Source organism: Ahaetulla prasina, chromosome 1 (assembly GCF_028640845.1).
Source record: "Ahaetulla prasina isolate Xishuangbanna chromosome 1, ASM2864084v1, whole genome shotgun sequence".
Lineage (NCBI taxonomy): Eukaryota > Metazoa > Chordata > Lepidosauria > Squamata > Colubridae > Ahaetulla > Ahaetulla prasina.
This window is the reverse complement of record NC_080539.1, coordinates 117,610,573-117,626,583: the sequence shown is the minus strand read 5'-3', so window position 1 is coordinate 117,626,583 and position 16,011 is coordinate 117,610,573. Positions and strand designations below refer to the sequence as shown.

Genomic DNA, 16,011 nt, shown 5'->3' with positions numbered 1-16,011 from the left:
AGTTAATAAATACAATTTTAAAAAAGTACCATAAGGAATGAAAAATTCTATACCACAAATGAAAAGAATCCCTCTTTATTTTGGAAAATATCTTGTAGAATTTATGGCCTGCATTCTAGGTCCAGGGTCAATCCATAGCCTTGCCTGGAGGTAGTGAAAAAGGCCCATTCTCTGAAACGTATGAGATCAATTGAGAAAATATATAAGGAACCTCAAATAAATATTTATTGAAAATAAAGATGCCTAATTCATTTTGGAGAATTTCTTTTCCTCCTTCCGGTCAGTTTTACTATTCTGTATAATAAAGTCAATAAATCAACACAAGCTGATCATCTGTGAAGTTTGAAATATTTTAGTATGCATTTTAATGAGATGTTTGTAAATGAAAGAGAAAGAACAGCAGGTAGTGTAGAATGTGTGTGTTCAATCTGTATATTTTTAAATCTTTCTCAAATATATATTGACATACTGCTTACATTAACATTTATATTTTCTGGAGGTAAACGGTTGAATATTACTCTGGAAAAAAACTAAGCAATAGTCTAGCAATTTGTTTTCTCAGTTTTCAGCAGTAGCAAAGAATGTCTCCATGTACACTGACGATAAAAGAATTTGCCAAATGCTAGGCGTTAGAGAAGGCATCTCCTCTGTCTCCGAGAATCCAAGCTTCTCTGCACAGGAATGTGCTCCTGCCTAAATGTTGCAAGAATTGGACAAAGGCATCATTGTTCAGTTACATCAAGCTAATAAAATAAACTAGAATGTTGGCAGCAAGAAACAGCAGGAACTAATACATTTGATTCACCCAAATCCTGGGCTGTCTTCCAGGCCTATCTTTGTGGAGCACTATTGATTGTAAAATGAAATATTGTAGATTGTAGACAGAGAAGGAAAAGAGATCTGAGCTTCAATTTTCCCCTGTTTTTGGCACTTTGCACTTTGTGAGTATGTTAATTTATCTCAGAGAGCATCAGAGCATGCTTTGACAATTATGTATTCAGACAGAAGTTATTCTAAGCCACCGAAAGTAGATACTAGATAGCAAATAAAATTGCTTGTATTTGTTATTCCAAAGACAGGAAGGTGATATTTGTTGAGGAGATTCAGTTAGTAAGATTTCAGTTGACAAACGATGATAGAGCAAGAGCAGACCTTTTTTTCCCCCTCAGACTTAGAGGTTTCAGTTTTGGCCTGATTGATAGGAGATTCATTATTGAAGTCACTAATAAGGTAAGGATGTCAGAAGAAGAAGCAAGGCTGCATTTTAGCCCATCGTTAATTGTGGGTGAATTAAGGAGGATATAAGAATGAGAAACCTCTAAGAAGCAAACCATTCAAATCTCTATCCTTAAAATCCTGAAATCAAGTTACCAACATGACCAGATTTCACTGGAGGCCATTTGAGGAGATGCAAATTGGAGTAGTTTGCAATCATCTTTTTTCAATTATCCCACGTGCATGTATCTCATGATTAGTAAGTCAATTAATGTAGAATGGATATAATGACAGTTAAATGGATAGTTAGCTTGAAAATCATTCAAAAAGTGCTCATCCAACTGTATAAGGGGTATGAAGTGGAATGCCAAAAGATTCAGTCTTGATTTTATGTTAACCATGATTCATACTCTGAAGCAATACCTAATCACTGATAATGGTATTTCTTTTTAAATGTGTGCTGACAGGAGGGGGAAGGTACATCAATCTGGTGGCATGATCCTTTCTTTTTGATTAATGTCACAATTCACACTTTGCAGTGTGAATAGATGATTGTGATTGGAATCCTGCCAATAACAAACATTTTTTTATTATTTGTAAGCATTTTTAAGACAGATATTTTGTTCAATCATGCAATATCAGTAATATTGCTTCCATTTTTTTCTTTCAATCATTCAATCACCATGGAAATATCCTTACTTTTGGAACATTTGAAGTGCAAGAGATAGCACAGAATCCTAGGGACATATCTGTCATCTATCATCTTAAATATATAAGTCTCTAGAATATTATAGATTCTTAACAGCAAAAGATTACAAGGCTTATCATAAATAGCATTTTTAAGCATAGTTATTATGTCTGCTTTTGTTAGTTACAAACTCTAATTTAACCTTGGAGTAAAGCTTATAGTTGGGGTTAAATCACTAAAAATAAAAAAGAATTACATATATTGTAGCATATATAATTAAATATACGTTGTCAATAATGGCTGAAATGCTATTTCTTAAAATACAATCAGTGGTTTTATAGGTTTTTTGAATTCTCTAGATTGATCTTAAGCTTTCTGTTTCAGTGGCCATATGATGTAAAAGACTGAATATATAGCATACTCAGATATCAATAGAAAGGCAGTTATATGTGGTTCTGCATTTATGCATTCCATATGCAAAGTCATTATAATTGTCTGTTTATAGCTTTATAGCAACAAAAGCTTTGAAAATTCTTAAGATCTGTTGATAATTTATAATGATCTTTGTTAAAAATGTGAGCCAAGGACAAACATTTTTGTGAGCTTGATAATATAAATTAAAAATGTGACAATAAAAATACTTATGAAGAATAACTTTAAAATGATTTGATCCCGCAGGATATGCATTAGATCCTTCCATAGACAATTATGAAGTATCTACTAAATATATTGGATCTGTAGAAGAAGCGGAAAAAAATCAAGGTAAAGAAACACCAAATATGATTTTCATTCTTGATTTCATTATTATCTTTTGTTCTGTATTCTTGCATTCACAAACTAAAATAATTAAGTGATGTATGAACCATCACTGTTTGATGGATGAGAAAACATGTTCATGATGGGGTTGTGACTTGAATGGTTCAGATACGTTTTAAAATTTTGAAGAACATCATGGGTGCCTTCAAAAAGTTTTTTGGGATGGAGATTAACTGTGACTTCTAGCACCTCTTAGCTTATCTTTGTTTTCTGAGCAAGTGATAACATTTCTAAAATAAGTATTGAGTTGCAGGTAGTTATCACTTTTTCTAAGAATCTTTATTCAGCTATCTCTTAATGTGATAAATGTGCTACAAGGAGAAAACTAATATGGAACTTAATCATAGCAGAGCTTAGCAGTAGAAGTAGCGTGTTTTAAACATCAGTCACAAACCCTGGCAAAACTATTTGAAGTTTTATTGGCTATGTATGGGCATGAAACAGGGATTATTGTGAACATGCTGTCCACAGATCAAACTTGATTCTGTATGAAAGCATCAATTGGTATTTCAGGAAGCAGAAGACAATTTTGTCATCCTTAAAGTAAGAATTGCATTCAAATCTGGACATAATCGTTTGTTGTTGTCCATAGGTTTAACAGTGTTTGAAACAGGACAAAAGAAAATAGAGAAAAGGAAAAAATTCAAAGAGAATGATGCATCTAATATAGATGGCTTCTTGGGACCTTGGGCAAAATATGTTGATGAAAAGGAGGTTGCAAAACCTTCTGAAGTGAGTATTCTTCATTTTTTTTATTTTCAACCAAAAAGAATGGGATGAGCAAATCCCACATTCTGTTTATGACACTTGTTTATATATGCAGTTTTACTCCTGTTCTTATGTTTTAAATGGGAGAGGAGCTATAATTCTGGATAGCACCTTGGTGCTGTGCAACTGTTTTGAATTATAGGTCTCACAATTCAGTTGCTTGCCATTGGCCAGCAGATGGAAGTTTAAAGTCTAAAATATGTGAATAGTATTAGGTTTTCTAATCACTGATTTTTTTTAAAGTGTTTATTCATTACTGACTATGCTACTCTGGTATCCTGGAATCAGGGGGAAAAAAACAGCTTACATGGTATAAATCATGCAGATGGTTTTTGAAAAGCAATTTCTTAAATTACAGAGCACCAAAATGTCACAGAAACAGACAGCTCCACTCAGACTACTGACACTACCTTAAACCATAGTTGTTAGTTTGACATTGATATACAAAGTCTCCGTATATCTGTATTGTAATTGAAATCTTGAGCTATATATCTAGGTCACAAGTAGCAAAACATAGAAAATATATCATCAAATAAATTTCTAAATCTTCCAAATTTTTGCCGAAAATGAAACAAAGAAATGTTGCCTGCTATAACATTACATGAAAGACGACTCACATAGTCAGCCACGCAAATGTATTTGATGCTGTTCTTCAGAACATTTTAATGTCCTTTCCAGTTTTCTCAAAGCATAAAGCATTATTATACACTCTCTGTAGTGCAACTACTATAAAAGACCCAAATTAAGGAGGAAAGAAGCATATGTGTGAGAGCATAACTAACGGCATTTTCTTTATAGTTCCTGTGCATTATACAAGGGGGTAAAAACAAGCATATTTACCAGGGAAAGTGGGTTTATCTCAAAGTAATCAGCAGAAAGTAGCATATCTAAAGTCTCTCAGGTCTGGACATTAATCAATAAGACATCAAGAACAGATCTTGTCAAAAATGACATGAGGGCTAAGCTAGATCTTCCAATGGGGGGAGACAATTTGCAAGGAATCTGAATCTGATTACAGAGAGAAAGAGGGAGGGGGGTGAAATGGGGGGAGAGCACAACTATAATCCTAGTTTGCAAGAGAAGTAAGGATTGTAATTCTTAATTTTTTGGCAATTTAGGAAGAACAGAGGGAACTGGATGAAATAACTGCAAAAAGGCAGAAGAAGGGCAAACATGAAGATGATAAACCTGGAGAAGAAAAGACAGTTTTGCATGGTAAATGATACTATTAGCAATTCATCTGCATTTCTGTCATAACTTTCCACTGTATCACTGTTACACATAATCTCATACCTGTATTTCATTGAACATCATAGCTAGAAGTCAGCACAGGATGGTTGCTTGTGTATATGTGTAATCAATAAGAAAAAAAGCTTAAAAATTGCTTTTTGTTTGTGGTAACGCAGGAAAAAAATCAACTTGCAGTTAAACTTAAGACATGGGCAGATTGAACTATTGGGAACACTTGGAAATGTCATTTGCTTGGATACTCCTATCAAATGTCAGCTTTTTGGTTTTTAATTTGCAAACTCCTTTTGATGTAGTTTCTATAGGCACCTGGATCTTTATATTTGTGAGGGGTTTTTTTAATCTATGTATTTTTATTTATTTAATTTAAAATGAGCCGCGGTTGCGCAGTGGTTAGAATGCAGTGCTGCAGTCTATTTCTGCTATGCCTGGCTGCCAGCAGTTTGGCAGATCGAATCTCACCAGGCTCAAGGTTGACTCAGCCTTCCATCCTTCCGAGGTCGGTAAAATGAGCCAGATTATTGGGGCAATATGCTGACTCTGTAAACCACTTAGAGAGGGCTGTAAAGCACTATGAAGTGGTATATAAGTCTAAGAGCTATTGCTAATTTCTGTAGTCACCCATTTCGGACAAGTGATTCTGGGTGGCAAATAATAAAACAATTAAGAAAAATTAAAATATAAAACAAAAATAAATATATTTTCTGAGAAAAAATAATTTATTGATGAACTACCTTAAGTGAGTACAGTCCACAATTTGCACTTCTCTCCAATGTATGCCAGATTCAGTAGAGAGATGCCCTTAATGCAGGAGAGGAAGAAAATATTTTAACATCATTTAATCTTACTACTCTGCCATAGAAATAATATAATTAAAACTCATAGCTTTTGCTATTGAAGTTTAAAGTTGCAGTCATAAAGTTTCGATGTTGATGTGAAAAAACTATAGTAATGTGGAGAAAAGCTTTGCTCTTTTCTCTCCTACCTTACATCACAATCTTTCCAGACATAATGCTTCCTTTTCTTTCTGCAACCAATTCTATTAATCATCATCCTATGATTCATGCATGTCATCAGTATTTTGTTTTTCTTATGACTTTTCCACTCAATCGAACACTATTTTCCATATTACAAATCAGCTTGAATGATGAAATTAAGCATTTAGGATATTTTTTCATATATATCTATATATTTTCATTCAGTTGATTTCCTTCCTTCCTTCCTTCCTTCCTTCCTTCCTTCCTTCCTTCCTTCCTTCCTTCCTTCCTTCCTTCGGAATGCCCTCCAAGACAAGAGAGGTGCCACATAAACATATATCACAAAGATTATTTTTAAATAACAGCATTTTTTTAAAAAATGTGCATGCTTATCTTGCCATAAATCTAAACTTTTTGTCAAATCAAGTTAGTGATCTACTATTTCTTAAGGTCTCAATGAACTTATTTATTTATTCATTTTGCTTCTGTCTCACCTTCTCAGAATGACTCAAAGCAGCTAACAGCACTAACATAAAAGACGACCCAAAATTTCAAGTATAAATACCAAATGATTAAATCAAGTAAGATTTTAAAACTGAAGAGAGAAGTAAAAGAGAGCCCACCTTCAGTTACCACTTGCTCTTTCTCTGATCTGAGGCAGAACAGGTTGATTTTCAACAATCATCAAGCCCAAGAGAGAAAAAACTGACTTGATTTCTGCTAGGAAGGGGTTCCAAAGAGGGGTCTGGATAATGAGAATGCCTGCTTCCCAATCAGAGGGACAGGACTTGAAGATACTTGGCCTCACTGGGTGGACAAATGAATAAAAATATGCACATACAGCTGAAGGATATAAACAAACTGCATTTGAGCTAAATATTTATCAGTATTAAAAGAAGCTACGCAAAGAAATTAAATTTAAGGCCATTGTTAGGGATGCACTTCATTTTAATCACAGGCACTTTAATCTTGAATTAGTCTATTATTTCTCTGATAGTGTGCATTTTCTATTTTCTATTCATTCATACATACATTTTTTTTCTTTCAGTCAAAGAAATGTATGACTATCAAGGGAGGTCTTACCTTCATGTTCCTCAGGATGTTGGTGTTAACCTACGTTCAACAGTACCTCCTGAAAAATGTTACCTTCCTAAGAAACAAATCCATGTATGGTCAGGTCATACAAAGGTAAGGAACACCTGAAATATTATATTTTCCTCTTTTGTGTCTTTGCAGTCCTTTCATTGATTATAATTAGATTAACCCATTCCAAATTTACCAGAATTTCAAAATGTTACGAAAAAATTGCACAGGATATTACTAGACAAATTTTATTTCTGTATATCAATTTTATTCCCAATTTCTAGCCTATTTCTGCTAGTTATCACTACTTTTCCATATAAGTTGCTTTTAAAATATAGATATTATTTTACATTTAAAATAAGTTGTTTCAACCATTCTGGAAGTAATTTGAGCTTGAAACAGTTGCGTTTCAAATTGGAAGCAGATGTTTTAATCTCAAAACACTTCCAGAATAATCAAAACAAGCTATTTTTAACTCAAAGCAGCTGTTTCAGACTCAAAAACAAACCACTTCAGAATCAAAGTATTTTTCACATCTATATTTTAAAACCATTGGCCTTAGAGATCTAATCTTGAATGGCTGCTCATTCATGGAAACCAATGGTACCCGTTAATAAGATGAAGACTTGGGGAAAATGCCAGGCATTAGAGCAGTGGGTTATAAAGTCTTTTGTGTGCTTATAGGAGAATTTTGATGAGTTCACAGCAAGTTTCAAGGTATACATTCCAAACCTAACTTATCCCAGTATTTTCTGTGGCTCAAAAATCTTCCATTTTTGCTTGAAGCACCTCCCATTTTTATATGGCCACGTTTATAGGAAGTATTGAAGTTTCAAAATAATGTAATAATTATTACATTGTTGTTGTTGTTGTTGTTATTTGGTAAGCCAGCCATTTGATAGACCAGCAAACCTCTTTCCTTAGCTGAAGGAAAGACATCTCTTCATGGAGACATAGCTGTTTTGAATTACAGTATCTCAAAGCTCATCTTAAGTATTAGCATATTTCACTGCACATTAATATTAGTTTGGTGTGGGAAATACTATATTCAGATTGTGGATATTAAATTGTCTAAGTAGACTGTCAAGCTTTTTCCATGAAATGTGACCATATGCCTATCTGGCATTAATTCTTCTTTTTGTAGAATTAAAAGTATTGTTGTGATTTGAATTGATGCACATTTTGTGTTATAATAGGAGCTATTATTTTGTTAACCTTGAGTAACTACAGTTTCCCAGCATGGTAGAAAAGGAGCTTATCCAAAACGGCCCAATACATATGAAATACATATTTTGAAAAGGAAAATGCATACATATTCATAGTTATGTTCTTATTTAAGGGAGTCAGTGCCGTCAGGCTGTTTCCTCTGTCCGGCCATCTGCTCTTATCTTGTTCCATGGACTGCAAAATTAAGGTAAATGGATTCAAAGCATATACTGTCTTTAATTTTGTTGTGACTACATTTACTCTAATGCTTTCATTAATGTAAACTCAGTAGCAATTGTCATGCTTTTGCCAGGGCCATCCAGGATTATAACTTTTAAGGGCTGTTAAGTGCTTATTTAGTAAGAAACACATTCATTTAAAACAGTATGCCCATAGTTGTGGAGATTTGCTGAATTGCAATTCCCAATGTCCTTCATAGTTGGCCATGCTAATTTAGGATTCTTGAAAGTAGCCTATAATTCAATATGTGGAGAGTCAGGGTTTTTCTACATATTTTGGACAGATCTTGTAACTGGTAAAGCAAAGCCATTACAGCCAATGTTAAAAGATGAGAATGTTGATTAGGATCTTGTGGCATAAAAATGATTGTATTGATCCTCTGCACTAATCCACAATGCCCGTATTTCTGAAAAATAGTTTGGATTTTTAAAATGCTAATCATTACTTCCTTTGGAATATTTTTGCAGCTATCTTTTTCTCTCTATGCCCATTATATAATATTTTGCTCTCATCAGTTTTTGTGGCAATCATTCATAATCTTTTTAATTCGCAGCCCCTCTCATTTTATTCTGCCAAGTATTCTTTTTCATGCTTCCCAGTAGATTAACATGGCACATTTTTTATGGTTCTTTGTAACATAATTTCATCCCATTCGAAATAGTTTCTGCCTATAATCTTTCCTTATGCCCATTTTTATTCATTTTGTTGTGAGACACATGCTTTTCCTGCATTCATTCTATTTTCACTCTAATTCCCTTTGCTTTCTTCCATGTCCATTTTCCCCCAGTTCTACTTACAATTTTACACACACACACACACACACACACACACACACACACACACACACACACACACAAAACTGTGTCAGGACCTGTCATCGGTCTTACCTCCTTCACTAATTCTTTTAGTTGTTCATCATAAGCAATCGATGCAATAATCGCTTTCACCGACTCCCCAAGAGACTAGACAGAAGATACCCAAATTCCTAGAGTCCAAGAATGGTCTCGAGGGGGTGAGAGACCACCTCTGCCAAGGCTGGTGGAATCATTCCTTCCCACAAAGAGACATTAGTCACTACTTGGATCACCACATGCCACCTCCCAGGAACTCTTATTTAACCTGGAAGAACATGGATGCAGACCATAGGTGGCCGAACTCGCAGTAGTAAAGATTCTCAGATTGACCAACTCAAACCTCCCTCATAATCAAGTTAGGACGTGCCTTGATCACTTTTCCTGTATGAGAACTCGTGACTCCAGGCATGGGTATCACTCTGTCTTCTGGCTCTATGGAGTCACTCCTTCTCATCAGAAAAGGGGTGTATCAGGTAAGACCAACACCCATTCCCCTATACTTTTTTATTTATATATATGTACACACAAAGTATACATCTGCGGTATGCAGTATATACTGTACTACTAGTGGTGAGAGAGCCTTCTGTGTTTAACAAAGCAAACACCATGTGTAAGACTCCAGTTTCTCCTTTTCTTTATCTGAGCTGCAAAGATTTCACTAAGGGGATTGATGCTTTTAATTTACCTATGCTTGAATATACAAACTGTACAATAGTTTATATTTGAAGATGGATTGGTTTTAAAATGAAGTCTTTGCATATATAACAGCTATGTGTGATTCTATTTAAATTTGTATTTTCTTCCACCCCAAAGCTCTGGGAAGTATACGGTGAACGAAGATGCTTGAGAACATTCATTGGTAATATTATTATTTTTTTAATGACGGTACATGTGCATGACTGAAATGTATATGCTTTATGTAAGCCAAAGTTTCCCAAAATTTGGAGGTTGGTGGGCATAATCATGAGCAAACAAGATTTGAGTGTGAAAGCACAAATTTACTCTTTCTGAACCTGGCATCTGTTGCTTCAATGTATCATGTTGACCAAGAAACAATAAAACACGAGATAGGTGTAAATCAAAGCCTTGACATTTGGATGATTTTCAGATAAGATATTTCAGTTTTGTAATGCTGATTTTGGCTTTAAATGGATATTGTTATTTTAAAAGTGGTTTTAATTATTTATTATCAGCCACGCTTGTTAATACCAACAGTATAAAAAAACAGTATAAAAAAAAACAGTATAAAAATTATTTTACATCAGTGAATATTGTTAGGGCTAGAGCTAATCATTAAATAACTAGTCTTCATCTTAACAAGAGTTATGAAAAGATTTCTTCATAAAACACTTATTTAAAAAGAGCACCCATGTTTTTCTCCACATACTTTTAGAGAAAGTTGTGAGATATTTTTAAATATGGGAAATACTTTGCTCTCCTTGCTATGTGCTCCAAATGGGAATGCTTCAAAAGGAAATGGAAACCATGTCAACTTTATAGACTGTATACAGAAGTATCCTCTCACTTCATCCTCTGCCCTCTGTTTCTGGACACAGAGAACCTACAGAACAGATTAACTACTGATTGAGACAGACCTCCTGCTTCATTTCTGTGCAATTATATTTTGAGAAGTCAAGATTCATGACAAGAAGTCTAATAGATTCCCTAATTTATTGAGGGCTATGGAAAAGTGGATGCTTGCCTTCATATTTACTGCTGATCTGAGAACTGTATTTGTGCAAACTGGCATATGTACAGTTACCAGTTTGTAGTTCTTTGTAGTTCTTTGTAGTTCTTTGTAGTGCTAGTCTCTACATTACGCTAGCCAGAGTCTCTAATCTACAAATAAGAGCAAGGAGGAATAAATAAAGCCGTAGCCTGAATCCAGCCTCAAAGTTCTTTGGAGGCTGTGTTGCATTATATATCATGCTATGTTCTGTTTAGAGGTTTAAATTCTGGTCCCCTTCAATTCTAATGGTATGATTTCCATCTTGTAGGACACAGTAAAGCTGTTAGGGATATATGCTTTAACAATGCTGGGAACCAATTCCTCAGTGCTGCATATGACCGCTATCTCAAACTGTGGGACACTGAAACAGGTATTTGTATGCATGTAAAGATTGCTTATGTGAAGTGCATTTTTCAAAGGATAAACTTCAAGCAGGATACATCATTGCCCTCTTAATGATGCAATGTACTTCTAGGATACATTAAAAGGTGGTTCCATAACATTAAAACATGTCAGTCATATATGCATGTGCTGAGATGGAAAAGGCAGACTTACAGCTCAGTAAAAGAGCAGATACTGCATTTTGTGTGTTCCTTGTTTAGTATGTTCAAAAAAGGCTAGGAATGATTACTTCACAAACTCTGCAGAGTCCGTTGCTAATTGTTGCAGGCTAGACTGACTAATGATTTGTCTAAATATATAAGCTTCCTTCCTGTATATTCCTACTGACTGGTTTGCTAATTTTTGTCCTCTGTCTTAATTTTTTATTAACACGCATAAGCATGAGCACTGGTGATGTTATCTAGTTTAGGTAATGAAACATCTGTAGGAAAGCAACCAGGTTCAGAGAGCACCGAGGACCCCTCATTTCAACCCTGAGTTTCAAATATTCATCTTCATTAGTAACACATAAGCCGTGGTGGATCAATGGTTAGAATGCAGTACTGCAGTTTGGCAGTTTGATTCTTACCGGCTCAAGGTTGACTCAGCCTTCCATACTTCCGGGTTCAGTAAAATGAGGACCCAGATTGTTGTTGGGGGCAATTTGTTGACACTGTAAATCGCCTAGAGAGGTCTGTAAAGTTCTGTGAAGTGGCATATAAGTCTAAGTGCTATTGCTATTCAGGGCAAAAATATTTCTCTGTGAACCTCTGTCAGTTCTTAGAATAGGTTAGTCCAACATTGCCAAATGATTTATAAATTACTACTCTGTATACAGTTACAATGCCCTGAAACGTTGCCTTCTTCTCTAAACACTGTAATTGTCCCCACAAATTGTCTCCTTTTACTTACCCCTTTCCCTTTCCTGGTTTTCAGGAAGTCTTTAGATCAGCAGGCCCCTCCAGTCAGCTATTTTAAAACCAAACTTTGAAAGCTAAAATTGTGAACATCTTCCTGTTCAACTGTTTTCACTCTAGGACAGTGTATTTCAAGATTCACCAACAGGAAAGTTCCTTACTGTGTCAAATTCAATCCTGATGAAGACAAGCAGAATCTTTTTGTAGCAGGAATGTCGGATAAGAAAATAGTACAGGTAACCCAAAAGCTTCATAATTTATTTAAAGCAATATAGTTTCAACTCAGCTTGCAAATCTTCATTCGAACGGCTTCCTTGCGGTTGCAAATAGGCTATTTCTCTTTAAAGTTTTTTTTAAAGTTGAGTTAGATTTTCTAACATATAGATATTTTAGAATATTTCCATAAAATTTTGCAAATGCTATGTATCATTATTCCCTTCAAATTTTTGAAAAAAAGAATTCATGCTTGTCTTCCCCTGCAGTGGGATAGTCGAAGTGGAGAAATTGTTCAGGAATACGATCGACATTTGGGGGCTGTCAACACCATTGTTTTTGTGGATGAGAACCGAAGATTTGTGAGTACATCGGATGACAAGAGTTTAAGAGTCTGGGAATGGTAAGTTGAAGTTTGATTGCATTTGACAGTAACAGGACAAACCCAAAAAATAATTGCAGCAATGAAATGCATTGTTTTCTCTATGCGTTTCTATTAGTCTATTCACAATATTTACCCTCCTGCTCAAAAGCTTGGGAACCGTTTCGAATTGTCAATATTTCTGCATAAATATGACATATCTGTTCCCCCTGTAAGTCCTAAAACTAGAGAAGGAGAACGAGAACCCAAGTAAACAAATGAGTCAAAAGCATCATACTTGCTCATTTATTTCTTGAGGAAAAATCATAGAATTGTAAGGCTGGAAGGGACCTTGAGCATTTTCTAGTCCAACTCCCTGCCCAAAGCAGGAATCCTTATGCCATTCTGGGCAAAGGGTTGTTCAGTCTTTTCTATGAAAACCTTCAATGATGGAGCACCCACAACTCCAGAAAGCAAGCAGTGATCCAGTGAGCTTCCAAGGTTGGATTGCAGTCTTTCTTCTCTGACCGATAGTTGAAGAGAGAGATTAACTGAGCCCTTATCAGGTTTCAAAGTCCGATTCTTAATTTTTATTTTTATTTTGGTAATCTGGTATGCCTTCATTGGTGTAAAATAAAACTAGTGAGATTGCTGTTCACTAAAAATGGAAAAAATGAAAATGCAAAAGAAAGTTGTGGAAAGTGACTGCAAAGAAGATATTTTCTAATGTAATATTAAATCTGAGATTTCAAAATGGTGGTTCAGTCCATAAATTTTTTTAACTTCAAATGAAAAGAAGAATCATGTGAATCAAGGCAAATATTTGGTGACTGGATTTTCTTTGAGGGAGGGGGAGTTTTAGACCCATTGTAGAACAATAATTGATTTGATCCTTAATTGGCTATTGACTTTAATGAAAGAGCACCACCTGCTGGTTCTTCAGAACCACTTAATGATACTCAGAGCCCCCCCCCCCCACGCCAGCCCTTTTAAGCTGTTTCAGTAATACATGAAGTGTATAAAGAATGAATGTGTTGTAGTGGCAGGTAAGTTTTTATTAGATAGTCACCACCTGAAGCTCCTGAGTAACAGGCCAGATATAAATGAAAGAATAGCAAAATGCTGGGTGCTCAACCGGTCTAACCAAGTGCATAGTGAATGCAGATTATCTGGTAAAAGAAAATAATATCTGCTTTTTCTAACACGGGTTTGATTAGTTTAAAGGTATGTGGTATATAAAAGCCGGCAGTCAAATCAAACTTCTTAATTTTATTTTTTGGCCATAATAAAAAGAAAATATTTTTCTATTACATATCATCCTTTTCAAAAGTGCAAGTGTTTTTTTGATTGTACTGTAGGCCACAGCATTTGGTTTTACTTTATATGGTTCTGTGACAAAATTACCAACGATTAACCTTTCTGAGATCATGTACATGCCAAATAATTTGTCGTTAATGTGCTGCATGAAAATATTATGAAGGTTAATATACCTGTATAATGAATATTTTCTGCATTTGCTAATCTTCATTGTGAGATCTCTGTTGGCTATAGCAAATTCTCTACAGAGCTTCCAGAGGACATTTAGTTAATGAAAATAAAACAGCCTTAGATACCACAAGAAGATTCACAAAATGAAATTTACTAGAGTCTAATAAGAAATATCTTATTCCTTTAATATACACATCGATGGCAGAAGGGTTGTAAACCATCCTTTGAAGGAAGGTTAATCCACATTTAAGATTTTTAAGATAACCACAACATAATATAAAACATAGATAGCTCAGACATATGTGTTTCAGGGTGTGTTTATGTGTATATGTGTGTGTGTAAGCCGGTTTATATGTGTGCATCTGTATATAATGTGTGCGTGATTTAATTGGTTACAATTTGTTAAATGCTTTTAAGAGATAGTCTCATCTCTATATGCAACATCTTAATAGCAATAGCACTTAGACTTATATATGACACTCTCTAAGTGGTTTACAGAGTCAACATATCAAAATAAGGGTATGTAAACAAAAATTCTTCCTTACTCTGGGTGTTTAATCTGTATCCAAAGTAACAAAGATCTAGATACTCTTAATTTTTGAAACGCCTATTGATTCAAACATTATCTTTTCATTAGCATGGTAAAAAAAATAGTAGCAAGAATTCATGGGCTCCATATACCCAATGCAGAAATACAACTTTAGGGCTTAATGTCATCTCTCATGACTAATATCAGACCCAGAGTTAAGGGGAACTATATTTTTTTCTCTCCAAATCATTCTGTGGAGCCACAGTGGTTAGAATGCAGTGCTGCAGTCTATTTCTGCTGATCACCGGCTGCCAGCAGTTTGGCAGATCGAATCTCACCAGGCTCAAGGTTGACTCAGCCTTCCATCCTTCTGAGGTCGGTAAAATGAGGACCCAGATTGTTGGGGCAATATGCTGACTCTGTAAACCGCTTAGAGAGGGCTGTAAAGCACAATGAAGTCTATATATAAATCTAAGTGCTAATGCTTGCTAGTGCTGCCCTGTTTCCCCAAAAATAAGCTCTCCCTGAAAATAAGCCCTCCCCCAAAATATTTAAACGTATGCACAGCTGGTCCCTGCCGTTTCCTCTAGTTGGGGTTAGGGAGACAGAGCTGGAAATCAGGTAAGACGGCAAGAGGAACCCATCTTGCTCCACGCGCCCCAAAATAATAAGACCTCCCCAAAAATAAGACCAAGTGCTTATTTTGGGGTTCAAACAAATATAAGGCAGGGTCTTATTTTCGGGGAAACACGGTAGTGTAACATGGCAGATTTTCCAAATTTGCCCTGATAGGATATTATATATTTCTGAAGGTTTAAGGTAGCCAATTAGTATTTTGGGTTTTTTAACAGAAACCCTTTTCTGCATCCTATCAGTCCTGGAAAATGCTGAGTATCAAGGATTAAACATTTCATTATTTTAATTCATACAAGCCTTTAACATTCATGAGAAATCATTCAGCTATTGTTTAGATTTATTTTAAGATGATCCCTGTTTTGTTTTGTATCTGATAGGCACTAAATAATACAACTGTAACATTAGACATAAAAATATTTGTAGATTGCATGGAAAACAGTAATGCTAATAGTGATGACAGATGTAAGTAAAACTGTACTTTAGAATTATAGGTTCATACTGGAATCCTGTAACCTACATCTCTCCTTTCATATAAGAACATTATTTGCAGGAGCCTTCATCCATATATTTTACTTTTGTAGGGACATTCCGGTAGATTTTAAGTACATAGCAGAGCCAAGTATGCACTCAATGCCAGCAGTGACTTTATCTCCAAATGGTAA

At 35.1% G+C, this 16,011-nt stretch overlaps 1 protein-coding gene across 1 annotated transcript in view; it reads left to right on the top strand.

The window, feature by feature from the left end:
* Positions 1-16,011, top strand: part of CDC40 (cell division cycle 40) — a 40,879-nt gene that overhangs the window by 19,811 nt on the left and 5,057 nt on the right. Inside the window, exons 4-13 of the mRNA XM_058174079.1 lie at positions 2,582-2,665; positions 3,312-3,451; positions 4,606-4,702; positions 6,761-6,900; positions 8,135-8,209; positions 9,909-9,954; positions 11,093-11,194; positions 12,243-12,358; positions 12,605-12,738; positions 15,931-16,007. Coding sequence (XP_058030062.1) covers positions 2,582-2,665; positions 3,312-3,451; positions 4,606-4,702; positions 6,761-6,900; positions 8,135-8,209; positions 9,909-9,954; positions 11,093-11,194; positions 12,243-12,358; positions 12,605-12,738; positions 15,931-16,007 — 1,011 coding nt within the window. The remainder of the gene's footprint in view (positions 1-2,581; positions 2,666-3,311; positions 3,452-4,605; positions 4,703-6,760; positions 6,901-8,134; positions 8,210-9,908; positions 9,955-11,092; positions 11,195-12,242; positions 12,359-12,604; positions 12,739-15,930; positions 16,008-16,011) is intronic.